A 20349-nucleotide genomic window follows, 5' to 3' on the forward strand; every position below is an offset into this window, starting at 1 on the left:
AGCGCTGGAGCGCTCTGTTCTCTGCCGCTTCACACACGTTAACAGGTGGGACGAAAACACAGCTTTACGATTTGAACGAGGAAAGTTAAACCCAAACACATTGTCACCAAGGACGTTTGGAAAATACCTGCAAAAATGTCTCGAACCACGGAGGACGTGAACAAACTGACCGAGAGCACATATAAGGTAACGTCGGCTTAAACTGCGTTTATTATATTGGTCATTGATTGTTATGAAGGAAACCGCGTGTATATACATCTTATTTGGCACTGACCACCTGACATTTAGCCCAGGCTTGTGAAAGTTGTGTTGGTTCGTTAAATAATGAAGTGTTATTTTATGGCACTTTTATGTTTTGTCATTAAGATAAGCGTAAGTTGTGCAATAGAGGCATGAGTGCATTTTAAAGTCATTCAGTTGGGTTTCTGGGTTGAGTTAAGAAACCAGTTTGTGCTGAACTGTTTCTGTTATTGCATACCTGACTGTTCATTGTTTTGCTAAGGGTGTGTTCTCGGGAACTAGCAGAGGAACTGCCCAGAATTGCATTACAGAAGGGCATTTCAATAGGGACCCAGAGGGCCATTCACTTAGGCAGGACTTTGATCTCATAGGCAATATAATTAGAATTATAAGTCAATGATTAAACAAAGGTATTTTTAGCTACAGTATAGGTATTTTTAGAAAGTGTGAAGTTATGTAAAATTATGTTGTATTTTATTGCATGGCTAATAAAAAGTGATATTATCTAGTTTGTAGAAAAAGAGGAATAGTTCACCTAAAAATTAAAATGGTGTCATCATTTACTCATAATAATATTTTCAAACCTGGAGGATATTTTGAAGAATGTTTCAAGTGTTGTCTGTACGATGAAAGTTGGTGGGGTTCAAAACAACATTGGACACCACAGACTTGATTATATTGACCAAAAAAACTGAGGTATTTCTAAAGTGTCTTGTAGGCATATTAATGTCAAGTTTCTTCCATTTTATTCAGCAGCAGTAAGTTGCTTTCTTTTTAACTTAGTTTGAAATATGAACTTTGTTTCCTGCTCTTCCAGAATGTGATGGAGCAGTTTAACCCAGGTCTGAGGAATCTGGTTAACCTGGGGAAGAGCTATGACAAAGCAGTGACAGGTAATCACATCAGTTCATTTACAGAAGAATGACTATATATGAAGAGTTCATTTGCAAAAAAATAACTCAGTTTTTAAAGGAGAAGTTCACTTCCTGAACAAAAATTTACAGATAATTTAGTCACCCCCTTGTCATCAAAGATGTTCATGTCTTCCTTTCTTCAGTCATAGAGAAATTATGTTCTTTGAAGAAAACATTCTACAGGATTTCTATTCATATGGACTCCTATGGTGCCCACGAGTTTGAACTTCCAAAATGAGTTTAAATGCAGCTTCAAAGGGCTCTAAACAATCCCAGCCTGGAAAGAAGGATCTTATTTGGCGAAATGATCAGTTATTTTCTAAAATAGATTGACAATTTATATACTTTTTAACCTCAAATGCTTGTCTAGCTCTGCGTGAACTCCGGTTCAAGACAGTTAAGGTATTTCGAAAAACTCCCCTCTCATTTTCTTATCCAACTTCAAAATCATCCAAAATCGCTGCAGAAGTACCAACCCAGTGTTTACTAACTGAACGTGCAAAGAAAATCAAACGTCTTTACAGAAAAAGACAAAACAGCGATCTAGGCCATTTTTGAAGTTGGAGGAGAACATGAGATGGGAGTTTTTCGACATACCCTAACTGTCTTGAACCGGAATATACAGAGTTCATGCAGAGCTAGACAAGATTAGCATTCAGGGTTAAAAAGTATATAAACTGTCATTTAAAAAAAAAAAATTGACAGATCGTTTCGCTAGATAAGTCCCTTCTTCCTGGGGTGGGATCGTTTAGAGCCCTTTGAAGCTGCATTTAAATTGCATTTTGGAAGTTCAAACTCACAGGCACCATAGAGGAGTGAAATCCTGAAATGTTTTCCTCAAAAAACATAATTTCTTTAAGACTCAAGAAAGACATGAACATCTTGGATGACAAGGGGCTAATTAAATTATCTGTAAATTTTTGTTCTAGAAGTGAACTTCTCCTTTTACAATTTTCAAAAATCATATTTTTTCCACTGTGCATTTCAATTAATCTCAGTCAAACTGCGGTTGGGTTATTTTGATTAAGTAAAAATAACTAAAAAATACAGCTAACTAACACAAAAACATGAAAACAATAAAAAACATGATTTTTTTTTGAACATGTAAAAAAAAACGTAGTTATCTGTTTTTGCAATGAACTCTTTAATCCTACATATTTGTATAAAACAGCTCAAATAAACTTAAAACTCTGACAAAAAAAACAATATTTCTCTCAAAATTGCTGGACGATACAGACAATCTGACTTCCAGTTCCTGTTAATCAATATGAGTTATTCACTCTCTCATAGCAATGACCTTTGCTGGAAAGGCATATTTCGATGCAGTCTCAAAGATTGGGGAAAACGCTGCTGTATCGCCCGTTTCTAGGGAGCTGGGTGAGTATTGCTGTCTAAACCGTCACCCAGAGGTCCTAATCTGGCCTTTGCTAAATAGATGTGCTCTGTGCAGAGCGGGGCTTTACATTTCCTAGCAGGTGATTCATTGCAGTCAACATGTCTTGAAATATGCTGTGCCAGTTATTTCCTCATTTTCACAAATAGAGTTCCACATTTGCACCTGCTTTAAGTCCCAGACAGGTTTGGTTCTTGTTGACTTTTTGTGACTCAGCATCAGTTTGATTCATATTGTCTGGAAATAATGACAGAGCTTTACTGTGATTTATAAACTGCCATCTGTTTCCTGGCAACTTTTCATACTCGCTCCTGCAAATTATACCTTTTTTGTGCAAATTACAAAGATGAATGGCTTTGTCTTCAGATTAATCTGTTAATTTACCTAAAAAAAAATGGTACACACTGTTCTTTGTATACAAATTATTTTTACTTGCAGTAATTGAGGTTTTGCTTTCCAGTTAAGTATCCTTTTGTGATTTACTGAGCTTCACTGGCTTTATCGTTCTCGTTCTTCCTGGAATCCCTTTCAGACAGCTCAAATGACCACCAGACAGTGTGGATTCTCTCACATGTTTTGCACAGACCGCCAGCAAACACACAAAGTAAACAGTGACTCTGTGAGACTTTGTCTACAAATCTTTCCACCTCTGATCCCTTTGAGAAAAGCATCATAGCTCAAATGTTCCAATGGAACATGCAAATTGCAAAGTGCTTGCTATTGATATTCACATTTAGATCAGTCATAAGACCATGCATCATATCACCATCTTATGCTGTTCCTTTCTTATCTGCAAATTTTGATAATGAAATCTAGGAGTGTCATGACAACCTGTTCCGTATATAAGGAATGCATGGCTTACGATTGCTTGTGACACTTGATTGACATGAGGAATTGATTAAGTGAGCTCTGTGTCAACATCAACACGCCTCCAAGAAAGTTCTAAAAGATTTAGAAATAAATGTTGATTAACACAATTTGAACATAGTAATAATTAATATGAACTGCAGACTGCGTCTGGGCCCATATGATATCAAATGATACTAGATAAGGAATTGCTAATGCAACACTCCATTTAGTTCTTATAGTAATTTCTCCAGCGACTTTCAGTCAGAGCTGTATGTCTGGAATGTATGAAGTGCTCAGTTTAGTCACCACCCTTTTTTTCTTTGCTAACACGCTCTTCTAAAATTAAGACCACGAACATTCAAATGTAGGTGTACTTTTGTTATTTTAACAAAACAAGTTCCTTAATGTCAAGGTGTTTGACATCTTATGGTGGAATTGCTTGTGACAGACATCTCACTGCACAAACAGCAACTAGAATGTGGTTGGTAGGAACATGGCGAATTTCTCAGAAACGGTTTGGTTTAGGTACTTGATGTGAAGGGGAAAATGTATTTTTGTTATGTTTGGTAGGATTAGGCTATTTATCAACCTCTTAGAGCATTTTAAATGTGATTTTTGAGATATTTACCGCAGTTGGCAGTAGAAAACCGCTAATGCTTTTAAAACTCTTTCAGCCTTCTCAACAAGCATTAAGCCATTAAATCAATGTCTAGATTTTTTCTTACTCTCGCTGTTATTTATAGTTTTAAGTTCATATTTATTTTTCACTGAATGACTTACAGGAGTTTTCATCTGAACCCTAGGAGAGCACTTAAACATTAGAGCACAGCAAACACAACCAGTTGACTATAAAGTAGATGTTAATTGAAGCTGCAATGCAACAAGTATTTAAAGAGAATTTTTTAAGTCTTAAAGCAAAATGTTCTCATTTGCTCTTTTAGTCTGAAACAACTTTCCTTTCCTGCTGTTGTCACTTAGATTGTGCAGGCTGTTGGGTAATCTTAACTAATTACCAATTAGCCATTTTGGACATTGTTTTGCAAATATCCATTCTTAAATGCAGCAGTAATTATTTTTAATTGTTGACTAATACTATCCATTTTACTTAGAGAAGTGTCATATAATGAAAGTAAAATGGATTGCAAACAGCAATTTATGTTGGCGTTAATACTAGCTAGTAGAGCTGCACAATTAATCGTTAAAAGATTGGGATCTCGATTCAAACACCCACATGATCTTATTTGTAAATGACAATGATTCGTTAAACCTTTGACAAAGTCATATCTGAACATGCAAATCTGTTTGTGCTGCTGACAGCGAAAGCAGTTATCACCACAAGTATAATTTCTGTTATACAATCATTCAAAAGTAGTGGGCTAAAAGTTTATAATATGGATATAAAGACTGAGGTCTATGGGAGTGATTAAAATAGAGCAAATCATCTTTTGAAAGTAATTTTCACTTCAAATTGGCACTTAAAATAATTCTGAATACAATGTTGATTACATTGTGACTCTTGTAGTTGTCATTGAATCATATATGTAAAAGTGCTGATTCATTCATTAATGAAACAAGTGAACTATTACTGAAATCTTAAAGGACTTGTCCCTTAAAGGGATAGTTAACCCAAAAATGAAAATTAGCCCATTATTTACTCACCCTCCAAGCATCCTAGGTGTATATGACTTCCTTCTTTCAAACGAATCCAAACAAAGTTATTTTATCCTGGGATTTCCAAGCTTTAGAATAGCATGGATGGATGCTTCTCTTCATGAGTCCAAAACAAGTCCAATAAAGTGTATAATAAAAGAGAGCCTCACACGGCTCCGGGGGTGAATAAAGTCATCCTGTAGGGAATCGATGCATTTTTGTAAGGAAAAAAAAATCCAAATTTAAAACGTAATAATCACTTTAATCTAGTTTACGCCAACTGGTCAGACACGGAAGCAGCTCCGGATGACATATGAAATCGAACGTGAACATGCCGTGGAGAGATCAAAACAAAACAGCGGTCATGAATTAGAAGTACAAAACCAAGATTTGTAAAGAAAAATGTTGGAGGATTTCGATATAAACTAAAGAGGATTTCCTTTGCTTCTGTAAACAAGCGTTGGTGTGTGCGCAACCTAGATTAAAGTGATAATTGTGTTTTAAATATGAATACTTTCTTACAAAAATGCATCGATTTGGTACAAGAGGCCTTTGTTCACGCCCTGGAGCTGTGTGAGTCATATACACCTAGAATGCCTGGAGGGTGAGTAAATAATGGGCTAATTTTCATTTTTGGGTAAACTATCCCTTTAAGAGGCGAGTCCTTTAAGACTTTAGTCGGTAATCAGTCACTGTTATGATTGTCTAACGTCATTGCATTGGAAACTAGAGGTCGACTGATATTGGTTTTTACCGATACCGATAGCTAGGTTGGACCACAGTGGCCGATACCGATTAATTAACCGATAGTTTTTGAAAATGGATACTGAAAGGCAGCTAAAATAGTGCTCTACTATTTTTTAAAAAAGTACTAAACCATACTTTGTAAATTAATAAAAATATTAATATAAATTATTTATTGATCATTAAAGTTATTTCATAGTTCGTTAATGTTAACAAAATAAACTTCAAAATTTAACAATATATCAGTAAATGTTGAAATTAACACTCTAACAAGGAACAACACTTCTATTCTACAGCTTTCATCAATCTTAGTTGATGTTACAAATGGGCTCATTGTAAAGGAGTGGGAATCTTTACATATTAACAATATGTAAAATTGCAGTTTCTATGCTTTTTGTTTATATTTGGAATCTCTGTATGTCAGTACTTCCATCTTAAAACTAAGATTCAATTTAATTACATTTTATATCAAATTAATTTTTTGCAGAATTTACTACTTTTTAAACCAATAGACAGTGACATAGACAGTGGCTGCTTTAACAGGCTTCAATGAATGCACAAATCTATTTCGATATATCAGATGTTTTGTCCTGCTCTGAAAACTTAACTGACTGTGTGTACTGTACTGTACATCAGTTTCGTATAAAAGTATTCGAAAATGCAAGTGCATTTAACCGCATCCGCAATCGAGCTTTTTCGGACGAACAAACACAAAGCGCAAGTGAAAGTCTGTCAGTGCGCGAGTTTTGTGCATCTAATAGTACTGCATTACAAACAGCAGGAATGAAGGCATATGTAAAGTAAAACACTGCGGGTGGAAAGTGACACACACTGTCAAGCAATGCGCACTTGTCTCATAGTGCAAATTCTGTGCAATGAAGCCAGCCGCGTCTCTAGCGCGCACACGTGCCATATGTGGAGAAAAACACAAGCTCATTGAAGAGAGGATTGCAATGCATTGGAGAATCCATTTTTCACCCACCCTTAATGAAACCAGCCAAAAGTGCAGCGCTGTGTTGCGCGGACAACTCACAGGTATCACACACACAAACACACAGGACGCGTCGCGTGTAGTTCAAGGGGAAGTCTAAAACGGTTTATTTACCCAGCAAACACAACAATGTTATAAAAACGTTTTTTTCACGTTGTGAAAAGGTTGTGATAACGTTTTTTTTTCGACGTATTTAATGCGACAAATGTCTTTTTTTTTTAAATGTTATAAATAAGTTTTTTCACAACGTTGTGAAAACGTTTTTATAACGTTTTTGTCACGTCCTTATGTCTCCATCGAACGTTTTAAAAACGTACTTACCACGTCCAAACGGGTACTTCACATGCTATATTAAATGTGTATATTGATCTTATTACCTGCACTTATTTACTTACTTTTTTACACTTGTACCATAGCTGATATCATCGATTTTATAAGCCTATTAACATATATATTCCTAATAATTGATACTACACACAAATCTTGTCACTCATCATATTTATTCACAAAATATAAAAATATGATACATAAACAAGACAAATGCATAAATATATACCAATAAAACATGAAAATTATGCAATGCCTGGCAAATTTGAATATGAGCACATTAACAAAGTTCAAGAAATTTCAGGGCATATATATATTTTAGCAGAAAAAAACTGAGTTGTATTTGCTAAATGTAAAGCATTTAATTTCAAGTAGTTACAAATTATTTTATAGCTGTTGTATTAATAGTCATATTGCAATCTTATTACTTGTTTGCACTAAAACTATTGCTTATATTTTTAGGTATTTAACACAAATTACAGGTATATGACATCCAACTTATAACTTGTTTAATGTTTTATAATGGTTATTATTTTTTCAATAAATAATATTTTATAACACTGGCATACCTGATTTTGAAAAATGTTAGCGATTTTTCAGTGCTTTCATTGCAGGTTACACTGTTGTACCAGTAGGTGGCAGCAAAAGACTGTCTTAATGAGTGAGTTAGAAAAACATTCACTCAGTGCTGATTCATTCAGTTGCCGAAATCTGTGACCCACCAAATTATATGACTCTAGTACAGAGGGTAGGTTACGAACATTAAAAAAATATATATGGTTATTATAGCAATTCTATGGTAACCACAATTAACCATGGTTTTGCTACAAAAACATAGTTTAAAGGAACCGTATGTAGGATTGTGGCCAAAACTGGTACTGCAATCACTTTCAGTGCGACACGACAAATACAATAGAACCTATTATGCTGTCTACACTGGATGCGGCGCGACACGGCAGATCCCCGACAGTAATCTGCTGCCGCGTTCTATTTATGACGTGCTCACACAAAGTTTAAATGATTTGCAACGTTCGCTTTGTCGCGTCCAGTGTAGACAGACTTTAGCTGTCGCCGCGCGACAACTGTCGCGTCCGGTGTAGACACGGTGTAATACCACATTTCAGTCGGAACATAGATTGTTTTCATACCCTGCTAGTGGTGCGATATGAAGCTTTTTATGAACGCATTTAGCACGGCCGACCGTGGAAAATCCGCTGTGTAGCCTACGGAAGCAGAGTTAGCCAAACATAGATGAATCTTACCTGTCCAGGAGAAAATTAGCAACACTGGCGTCTGGCGTTCTCCGTTTTCAGCCGTCTCCATCTTTCAAAGGCATCTCCTATACAAATCCTTGTGTTATTTCGGACTTTGTCACGACGTATTTCGGATTCATAACAATGTCATTTAGGTTTCCTAACGTTATACATGTTTTATCCGACACGTTCATAGCTGCAGCTGGAACAGAGCTGGCAACCTGGATGACAAAACTCTACTGACTTCGTGATTGGTAGATAGCTGGAGGGTGGAGCCTCAGACCAAAACACAAAATGACAACAATAACATCAGTTGTGGGCTGCAACTTTCACTTTTAAATGACAATATCCTGGCCGGACCACTGTTGTCAGTGATATAAGTATTTGAAATGAACATGATTTCTTAATGTCTAGTGACATGTCAGGGCCATTTTATGATTAACTGAAATAAATTTCTTACATACAGTTCCTTTAACTATGTTATACAAATGGTAATCAATAAGGCAAAAAGGGTAGGACTAGGGGTTGGGTTTAGTAGTAGGTAAAAAAAAAAGTATATATATATATATTTTTTTAATGCTTAAGAGCAAATAACATTCATACCCTAAATAAGGCACATTCCCTATTCTTGCAATATATATCCTGAGTAATATCTGCATGCACCAAATACTGAAGACAGCAATCCATATGAGAAGTCTGGTGTGGAAGGTGGATCTGGAACTTATGTCCGGCTTGACACAGCATCTCATGATTATCTGTCTTCACAAACTGCCCTAAAAGACAATTTAAACATCAACAATTATTGTTATAAATATAACACAAGTCTCTTATATTCACAGTGCTCAGTACTTTTTATATCAACTGGTTTTCTCATTACATACAGTCGTGGCCAAAAGTTTTGAGAATGACAAATATTAGTTTTCACAAAGTTTGCTGCTAAACTGCTTTTAGATCTTTGTTTCAGTTGTTTCTGTGATGTACTGAAATATAATTACAAGCACTTCATACGTTTCAAAGGCTTTTATCAACAGTTACATGACATTTATGCAAAGAGTCAGCATTTGCAGTGTTGGCCCTTCTTTTTCAGGACCTCTGCAATTCGACTGGGCATGCTCTCAATCAACTTCTGGGCCAAATCCTGACTGATTGCAACTCATTCTTTCATAATCACTTCTTGGAGTTTGTCAGAATTAGTGGGTTTTTGTTTGTCCGCCCACCTCTTGAGGACTGACCGCAAGTTTTAAGATCTGGGGAGTTTCCAGGCCATGGACCCAAAATATCAACGTTTTGGTCCCCGAGCCACTTAGTTATCACTTTTGCCTTATGGCACGGTGCTCCATCGTGCTGGAAAATACATTGTTCTTCACCAAACTGTTGTTGGATTGTTGGAAGAAGTTGCTGTTGGAGGGTGTTTTGGTACCATTCTTTATTCATGGCTGTGTTTTTGGGCAAAATTGTGAGTGAGCCCACTCCCTTGGATGAGAAGCAACCCCACACATGAATGGTCTCAGGATGCTTTACTGTTGGCATGACACAGGACTGATGGTAGCGCTCACCTTTTCTTCTCCGGACAAGCCTTTTTCCAGATGCCCCAAACAATCGAAAGAGGCTTCATCGGAGAATATGACTTTGCCCCAGTCCTCAGCAGTCCATTCGCCATACTTTTTGCAGAAGATCAATCTGTCCCTGATGTTTTTTTTGGAGAGAAGTGGCTTCTTTGCTGCCCTTCTTGACACCAGGCCATCTTCCAAAAGTCTTGGCCTCATTGTGCGTTCAGATGCGCTCACACCTGCCTGCTGCCATTCCTGAGCAAGCTCTGCACTGATGGCACTCCGATCCCGCAGCTGAATCCTCTTTAGGAGACGATCCTGGCGCTTGCTGGACTTTCTTGGACGCCCTGAAGCCTTCTTAACAAGAATTGAACCTCTTTCCTTGAATTTCTTGATGATCCTATAAATTGTTGATTTAGGTGCAATCTTGGTAGCCACAATATCCTTGCCTGTGAAGCCATTTTTATGCAACACAATGATGGCTGCATGCGTTTCTTTGCAGGTCACCATGGTTAACAATGGAAGAACAATGATTTCAAGCATCACCCTCCTTTTAACAAGTCAAGTCTGCCATTCTAACCCAATCAGCCTGACATAATGATCTCCAGCCTTGTGCTCGTCAACATTCTCACCTGAGTTAACAAGACGATTACTGAAATGATCTCAGCAGGTCCTTTAATGACAGCAATGAAATGCAGAGGAAAGTTTTTTTTGGGATTAAGTTAATTTTCATGGCAAAGAAGGACTATGCAATTCATCTGATCACTCTTCATAACATTCTGGACTATATGCAAATTGCTATTATAAAATCTTAAGCAGCAACTTTTCCAATTTCCAATATTTATGTAATTCTCAAAACTTTTAGCCATGACTGTACACAAACAAGATTCAAAAAATATTTAATATTTATTTAATATATTATTCTTTACAAATTAATAAACGGTAGTGCACGTTTGAAAGCCTTCTTAAAATAACTAATTAAAAAAATCTGACGCTCCTGATATCACAGTACAATTTGATCGAAACGTGTTTGTATTTGTTTTGGTTAATTTTCAAGCTCCTTGTAACTTAAGTGACCACAGATTAAAAATAACATTTGTTTTCTTCCATTCATCCATTGACAAATTGACAGCAATATTTACAAAACTATAAAAACCTGTCATCTAAACATAGTATGTGATTAAAAGCGAAAAGTTTATTAAATAAGAGCTAAAGTCTATAGCTAGCCTACGTTAGCCTAACGGTTGAGATGCTAACTTTTTCAGAAGACAATAAACAATTTCTATAAGGTATATATTCAACAGAAACGTGTCTATTACATGTAAGAAAGTGTCAGAAACAGTTCTATGTATTATTTGTGTAATTTTAGGGACAAAACTTACCTTAAAGCAGTGTGACAGAGATTTGCTCCACTTGTTGGTTGTGTTGCTGCCCCGTTTCCATGGTAACTATCCGCTCCAGTTTAAATGCAACTGAATTGTTTGACGCGCATGCCCGTTTAAAAATGCAGCGTTCAAATAAATACATGCCATACATGAAGTACAATCGTTACATACAGATGGAGTGAATTATCAGAATGATAGATTAAGGTTCTTGAAACATGATAACGTAATGTGTAAGTGGAAAGTGTAAGCCTAACTTAGGTAATCAAACTGTAAATGGACTAATAGGCTTAGAATATTTATATATTTATTTATTTATTTAACGAAAAACAGTATTGCAAAACACATTAACCCTCAAAGACCGAGACAGCCGCCGGCGGCTAAAAATAACTATTGTTCTTAAATGTTTAATAACTTTTGAACCGCTAATCCAATTTGAATGCTTTAAAAAGTCTCATAATGTACAGAGTCTACTCTTTTCAGTGATATCGCATCTGTCTCATTTGGTTATTTACAGGCTCCGTGGTGAGCGTGATTACGTCATCGCATTTCCTCAGCACTGATTCGTCAGATGAAATCAATATGTTTCGGTCCTGAGCCAAACAGGAACGATTGTTGATGCTTAGTCCCACCCCTGTGCCCAGATTGGCTCAAACTGTCATCTGTTCAACCAATAAACATAGGTTTTGGTCTTTTGAACCACCGATTAGTATGTTTCTTTGGAAATCTGAACAAACGCAAAATGAAAGCAAAGTGCGTCCTGCTTGCATGAAATCAAACGCAAAATAACACATTTGCATGACAGAATTCTTTGAAAATGTACAGAAATACTCACGACAGAGCCCTTTGACATAACACATACCAAAAACAAGGATGAAACAGCAGTACCTATCAGATAAAGCACTGGAATTTAGGTTTTCGTGTCACTAGGAAATCCCCCGGTAAAATAGATTCGGACGCAGACTACAGCCAGCAGATCCATCTATTTGGTTCTTATATTATGTAACTAATTCTTATATAGTTTTTAAAGATTATTTTGCACTATTTTTTCGGTTGCACTCTGTATATTTCTCTCTCATTTTGTGTGAAGTTTGTGAATAATCTGGACTGTTTATTTTTTTTTTTTTTTGTTGCACAAGACAATTTTAGCAATTTTTCTTGTGCTACTTTCTACACTGTTTGTTTATTGTTCATCTTTGGATTACGAATATATTTATCTGAAAAAGTAAATTATTTTTACTGTGTTTTGCGATTATATAACACTGTTTCTGCTATGACTTTACTCCTGAAACGTTTTTGGACAGATCTATATTGTCAATAAACTAAATAGACCTGTTTTTCACTGAAAAGCGCCTATAATAATATTGTAATAATTGGCTATAACTTGCTTAGGGAATGTTATATATAGACAAAATTTTATTTGGAAGTATAAAACACCTAAATACAAATTTTTAAAGAAAAAAATCCAAACTTCAGGAGTTTTTGTTTGAGTACACAGTAAAAAAAACACCCAATTGTTGCTAGCGTTTTTCCTAAAATTCTGGAAATTCACTAATTTTTAGAGAAAACAAAAGGAAAATTGCAATTTTAAACTAGCTAGACATAAAGTTTAAGTTCTTATGTTTATAATGATATATGACAATTGATGCTGACTGCTAGAATAGGTCTGAAAAAACAAAGAAATATACAGGTGCCTCAGGTGCCCCAAAAATGTTCTAGGTCTTTAAGGGTTAAAAACAAACTTAGTTTTTGCACGTAGTATTGTGGTACTGTCATGACGTTAAAAAAAAAAAAGTATTATAACACATTTAATTGCTTTTATTTTTGTTTAGATTTCCATTTTTAATTCCGGCATTTATTTTGAAGAGACAGATGAACAGATGAGACTGGCTAATTTTTTATGTTCAACATCACACCTTGCAGTGACAGCAATTTTAATATTTTCTCACTTTTATGACCAATATCGATTTGTAAATCCCAGACGATCTTTCGGCCTATGCTTTCGGTTGATGAATGAACATAGTATGCCTCCCATCCAATAAATCTCAATACATACGCTTTGTGCTACTTTTGATATGAAACAAAGTCTGGATTATTGGATTCGAATATATCAATTAAATCAGCAAAAACAACTGAAAGTATAAGGATTCACATATTACTTAGGTCCTTTTGATATTGCTCAGGCTATCTATTACTCAGTCACTGACTTGCTGTTATTGTTATTTTACTGATATTTTTACACAGAGAGTTTTTGCAAGGTTGTATTTGGGTACTTTTTATAACGTTTTTAAAACGTCTTATTCCAACGTGCATATTACGTTATTTTAACACCTGAATAAAACGTCCCCGAAAGTTGCAGTTTGGTCTGGTTTTGTTTTCGTAGTAGACAAATGTGATATTTACGTTTTTTTGAGTACTTAAAGGGGCTATATGCAATTTTCTGAAATTTAAACTCGCGACTGACACCTGTGGCCAAAAAACGGAACTGCTCTTCCTTTCTGCTCGCTTTCGCAGCGCGCGCTCGTACGTGCAAACTTCGCAAGTCATCCGCTGCAAAGAAGTCAACATTATGTTTACAGAGGTAAGAACAGTCAAATACATATATTGTTTGAGAAACTAAGTTTGTTTGCAATAATAGGCTAATTGCTGACTAGCGGTGGTGGCAGAGTGATCTGAAACTTTTAACATGAACGCGCTTGACGTCACATCCGCAGACAGCGCGCAAAAATTCCGACCCGACAGAAAATAGGAAAAATAGGATATAGGCCTATAGGTGCACCCACTGTGAGCTGACAAGGTGTCAGTATGCTCATCAGGAGATGTTTGAGTCATAAATGGTCAAATAAAAAGGCTATTGTTACGTTTATTTTGGGGAAAAAGTTGCATATAGCCCCTTTAAAGAAAACGTACCAGGTTGGTATTTTTGCAACGTTTCTAAAACGTCTTATTCCATCGTGCATATTACGTTATATTTTAACACCTGAATAAAACGTCCCCAGAAAGTTGCAGTTTGGTCTGGTTTTATTTTCGTAGTAGACAAACGTGATATTTACGTTTTTTTGACTACTTTAAGAAAACGTTCCAGGCTGGTATTTTTACAACGTTTTTAAAACGTTTTATTTTGGTTACATTAATTTTTTATTTTAAAAAAGTTATTAAAACGTTGTACTACAACATTCCCTAATTGCAACCAAAATACAATGTTGTGGAAAGTTGTAAAAACGTTTTGTGTTTGCTGGGTAATCACCAAACGGGCAAATGTTTACTTAAAGAATGATCAAAAAAGCGGCAAATATTAGTTTAAAGAACAGATCAAACGAAAAGAGAAAGAGCGATACATATTGTTGTAGCCATTTAAGATTTTTTTTCTGTTTTACATTGTTTAAATATTATTTGTTTGTCTTTTGTTTCAGTTCAATCTGTTTATTACGAAAGAAGTTTGTGTGATTTGTAAATGTCATAAAGGACGTGGTATGAATTGGACGGCAATAAGCCGGGAGAATTAGAGAGGGTCAGACACAGTTTTTTTGACCACTTCCTACGTTTTTATTTGTGGAAAATCCCTTCTATGTTAATTTTAAATATATATTTTTGTTGATCAGTTATTAAAAACAAGGAAAACTGGCATTGTGAAATAAAGCGCGTAACTACCATGCTTCTGCGGCCTGAAGAAAAGGCTAAAACATAAATTATAGCTCTATATGAAGCATACAGACTTTATTAGAGCTACAAAATACAAACATTTCGTTTAAATGCACAATACTCAATCTTCCAGCCCAGGGTCAAGTCTTTATGAACATTAACAAAGATTTGGGACAGATATGAGGTAATGTAAAACTATGAATGGGGCGCTGTGGTGCAGCAGGATTTCTGTCGGCTAAATGAACACAGTTTGCTTTCTCACGTCACGTCTTTAAATCTGCAGCTTTGCTGGCTAACAATATGACCGGATATAAACCAATGTAAATATATGGTATCAATCCTGACATTAAACATTGGTGTCGGACTTAACCTCTCATACTCTGTGACAGCTGAGCAGAGCGTGAGCCGCTTCAGCAAAAAACGCAACCCGGAAAAACTATCGGCAAGGATTTTTGCCGATAACCGATAGTTCAGCCAATCAACTATCGTTGCCGATTAATCGGCAAAACCGATACATCGGTCGACCTCTATTGGAAACAGTATCAACGCCCCCTCGCTATTGCATGTTTTAAGTGTTTTGAAATCATAATCCAAATAAAACATCATTTTCAGACAAAGAAGTGTGAAAATCATTTACTTACCATTTGTAAAGCAGCTGCAGTCAGATCTTGTACCGCTTTATCTTTCAACAAATGTTTCTTTATACATTGTCCATTGCACTGTGCCTTGTTTTGAAGTCAGAACAATCCTCTGACACGATCCGGGATGCCATTAAAAAACTATCTACTTGTTCATTACGCTAGTATTCTACAGTATATCTGTACAAAGATTCAAACAAGCTGTTTTAAAAAAAGCGAACGTTTTTTTCCCCTCTATTTGTCCTACTGAGGACAGACTCAAGCGCATAGACCTTGTCAAAAAGTGAATGCATATTATATAAATAATTTTTTATTGATGGGGACATTTTAAGTTATGAAACTAGCAGGATGTATTAAGCATACAAATACCTCTTCTGTATCAAAAGATCAAGGGAAATTTGGTTTCTCATGCCATCACCCCTTTAAACATTTTTGAATAGACTGCAGCAGTTAATATTTTGTCACAGCCTTAGTTTAGAATTGTAGGAGAATGATGATCTCTTAAAAAATAATCATGCACTTTATCCAAAATCATGCAGCTCTACTAGCTAGTCATTTCTGCATTTGAGGTTGTACATATTTCTCATCTAAATGTTTTCCGTCTGCAAATGTTTTCTTCAAATTGTTTTCCCCTTGGAAGTATCTGCTTAGGACAGGAGATTTCTCATGCATTAATGTAATGTGGTGTTTACAGATCACGGTGACATGCAAATCCCCAAGCCTGTTCATTTATACCCGAGGCATTCTAATTTTACTTTATGAAACACAATTCTTTGACGACGCTCTTTACTTTTGCATTACCCAAATAAATGCAGGTGTACTTGAATGACATATCATGGGAATAGTTTGATGCACACAGTAAAGTCAGTTATTGTTGTTGCAGCATGGATTTATTGTCAGAAATCAGGTCTCAAGCGCTCTTGTGTAATATCAACTTGCCATGCTTGTCATCTTCCTTGTCAAAGGAATTCATGGTGTCAAACTGCTTAAGTATGTTGATTAGACAAAAAGAGGTTGTATAAGAACACCTGGTGTTTTGAATGAAATCAATTCTTAAGCCTGATCAATATTCTGATAGTATAGTGTGTCAATGGTGAAGAAGAGCAAACAGCAATCATGTTTGATTTTAGAGTACTATTTCAGGTTGCAACCTGTGGAGAAAAAAAAAAAACATCCCAGCTGTTGATGGTATTAATGAATTAAAAAGTTCTTCTGATGTCATATGGCACAGAAACACATAACTATTAATTATGTTTCTGGCAGGTTGAAGCGTGGCAGGCATATTTGCACATTTGTATTTCTTTAATTAAATGTTGCGTTTCAAAAATAAATACATTTCAAACTGACCTATATGCATAATTATAAAGAACAGAACACATGCAACAAAACTGACTTTTCAGTAGGCTACTGTCTGATTTTTAATTATCCATTGTAACCAATTGATTATTGTAAATAATCTGAAATCAACATCAAACATGATTTGCATCCCATTTTATATGCAATCTGACTTATTTGTGAAATGGGATAAATGGGTGGAAAATTGTAGGATAGGAAACTGATTGGATCAGGGGAAAAAAGCAAAAGGGGCAAAGAAATCCATGAGGCAGACTAAAAAGGAATACGCTCTTAAAAATGAAGGTTCTTTATTGGCATCAGTGATTTTATGAAGAACCTTGAACATCCATGGAATCTTTAGAGATTCTTTAGATTTTTTTTAAATGGTTGTTTAGGAACTGTTTACTGAAAGGTTCTTTGGGGAACCAAAAATGGTTCTTCTATGGGATCACTGCAAAAACACCTTTTTGGAAGCTTTAGTTTTAAGAATGTAATGTGCATTGATGAATAAAGTTCATTTGCATCAAAGTTTTTAATTTGACTTTTATCAAATCAAAAGTACTGATACTGATTCTTCTGCATTTGTAGGCACTACTGACAATCCATTTAGGGTTTTCATAATTGATTGGCAGGGATGCACTGCAACCTTTGTAGGATCATGTTCTTTTATGCAACATGTCTCTGGAGCAGGTTCTGACACTCTCACTACAAAGATGACCTTGCCATGGTAATGATGCTGTTATAACTGCTAGATGTGATAATGCTACAGCTCACCTCTGCTTGTTTGCTGTGAAGTTTGTTTTTATGAGCAACACTAATGGAGCCCCCCGTTAGATCAAATGACACTGATCATACAGAGTAGGAGAAATGCATGATAAAGGTATAGTCATAGGGAAACGAACATCTACAGAGAAGTTCAAGTCCAAAGTACTATTTGATACCTCTCTGAAGGCAACTTTGAACTGTTTGTCCGGTCGAGATGGAAACAAAACAAAAACCCTATAAATATCAGTTATGTAACAATAATGTTTCATTTATCTTCTCAGGAGTGGTGTTAATGGAGATATCAGAAGTGCATAAGAAGGTCCAACTGGAGCTGGAGGAGACTGTAAGTATCCAATATGGCTTAAGATCTTGATTCTTGATGCATCATTTTATCTCTTATTTTGTTTCTTATTCCTCGCAACTCCAAAAAAGGCAAATATAATAAGTAGGAATCAGTACTTTTTTTTTTTCTTTTTTTTTTTCTTTTTATATGGTTCTTCATGTAATTTGTTACCTTCTCGAGTATCAGTGACATCTTGGAGCCTTTAGTGATTTTTTTAGCAGGATAATGTCCTTAAATTCAGAATATATGTGAACCTGGACCACAAAACCAGTCATAAGTAGCACCCGTATATTTGAAGAATAGCCAAAAATACATTGTATGGGTCAAAATTATCGTTTTTTTCTTTTATGCCAAAAATCATTAGGATATTCGGTAAAGATAATGTTCCATAAAGATATTTTGTAAATTTCCTACCTTAAAATATATCAAAACTTGCATGGCTAAGAACTTCAGTTGGACAACTTTAAAGGCGATTTAATCAATATTTTGAATTTTTCCAGATAAAATAAAATAGTTTCTTTTCTAGTATCTCGGTCAAATATTGTCCAGTTCTAACAAACCATACATTAGTGAAAGCTTATTTATCCAGCTTAATGTGTAAATCTCAAAACATTAAAAAAAGACCTTATGAATGGTTTTGTGGTCCAGGGTCATGTTTTTGTGATATATAAGAGCTTTGGCACAATTGACGTTTTTTTATTGGACGTATTTTCAATTCGCAATTTCAATTTGCACAATTTGAAGGGTAATGGAAACTACAACTTCATGTAAACATCCACTAATATGACTGGGTAACTTCTTTGCATATTAAATGAGTATAATATGTGGAACTTTTGAAAATACTTACTATGTTTTTACAGCTGTTGACAATAACTTATAGGGAGAAGTGTTGATTATAGCATTGTATTTAGATCTACCTCCTGTCACATGAACTGCAAAGAGAATTGTAGCCAATGACAGACATATCTGTTGAGTGCACAAATGCAGTGATGTCATCATTGCAATTTCTGCACTCTCATGAATGCTTTTATCATAATTAACAGTGCAAACACAATGTAAGAAGGAGATGCACTGTGCTTTGTGGACCACATTATAGCTGGCTTGATTTGCTCATGCGTAAACAGCAATAAAGGATTTTAAGAACAAAGAACTGCCTCAAATGTACATGAATCATTACATATCAAAAAATACTAATCACTGATTAAGCATTAGAATGAACACAGTTACTTGCATGTTGTGGCATTACTGTTGGGTCCAAAGTGAAATGTACAAAGCAAACAAATCTTTCCTGAGACATTTGCAAATGTAACCCTGGACCACAAAACCAGTCATAAGGTTTTTGTTTTTTTTTTAATTGAGATTTATACATCATCTGAAAGCTAATAAAAAGCTTTCCATTGATGTATGGTTTGTTAGGAAATGACAATATTTGGCCAAGATACAACTATTTGAAAATCTGGAATCTGAGGGTGCAAAAAAATCTCAACAAGTTCTAAACAATGCATATTACTAATCAAACATTAAGTTTTGATATATTTATGGTAGAATATTTTCATGGAACATGACCTTTACTTAATATCAGGGCTTAAAAACGAAAAAAAAATCCATTCGGTTCACTCCGAGCAGAATCGATATTATAACGTTTCTGTTCTTGCGTTCCTCATTAAACAATACGTTCCGAGAACGGTTTTCTAGAAAAAATACCGGTTAATAACGTTATTTTATTACACGGCGCGATAGATAGATAGATAGATAGATAGATAGATAGATAGATAGATAGATAGATAGTGTGTGCCTTTTAATAACATGTTTGGCATTATGTTTACAAATGATTCAACCAAATTCCGTGTTCGTGTCATCTGAACTTCTTGTCTTTAAAACCGAAAGTAAACGAGTTCACCTGAAGGCCGTAACTAGGGTTTGAAAATTAGTGAGGTCCGAAGTAAGGTTGAGAAACACCGCTTTAATTAATGTTTTTTTGATGACTTAACGTTGACTAAAGAGCATGAGACGTCTTCCTGCTGGCCAGTAACGGTAACGTTATTTGTCATAGTAGCCTATTTCATTCTGTAACAAACAGATTTGTATTATGCTATTGTTTTTGATAGTGTTATACATTTCTTTCAGATATTAACGATGATCGCTGCGTTTGTCTTACCGATTGTGTTATCTTCCTGTCAGCAATTAAATTACAGATTGTCTAAAAGATTTTTTTTATGAATGTACAATGTTGCCGGATATTGCTACGAAAAACAAGCAATTACAAAAATAAAGAAAAAGATATCCGAAATAAGTTCAAATCTTGTGTTTTGTAAATAAGATTAATATATCAG

At 35.3% G+C, this 20349-nt stretch overlaps 1 protein-coding gene across 4 annotated transcripts in view; it reads left to right on the forward strand.

Annotated features, from left to right (window-relative positions):
- baiap2l1a (BAR/IMD domain containing adaptor protein 2 like 1a) overlaps positions 1 to 20349 on the forward strand; it is a 41610-nt gene continuing 21261 nt past the window's right edge. For all 4 annotated transcript variants that reach the window (XM_073828197.1, XM_073828198.1, XM_073828199.1 and 1 more), the window contains exons 1-4: positions 1 to 186; positions 1058 to 1133; positions 2445 to 2531; positions 17955 to 18016. In XM_073828197.1, the coding sequence (XP_073684298.1) occupies positions 136 to 186; positions 1058 to 1133; positions 2445 to 2531; positions 17955 to 18016 (276 nt within the window). In that variant the 5' untranslated portion in view covers positions 1 to 135. The remainder of the gene's footprint in view (positions 187 to 1057; positions 1134 to 2444; positions 2532 to 17954; positions 18017 to 20349) is intronic.

The sequence above is a fragment of the Garra rufa genome, chromosome 22, assembly GCF_049309525.1.
Source record: "Garra rufa chromosome 22, GarRuf1.0, whole genome shotgun sequence".
Lineage (NCBI taxonomy): Eukaryota > Metazoa > Chordata > Actinopteri > Cypriniformes > Cyprinidae > Garra > Garra rufa.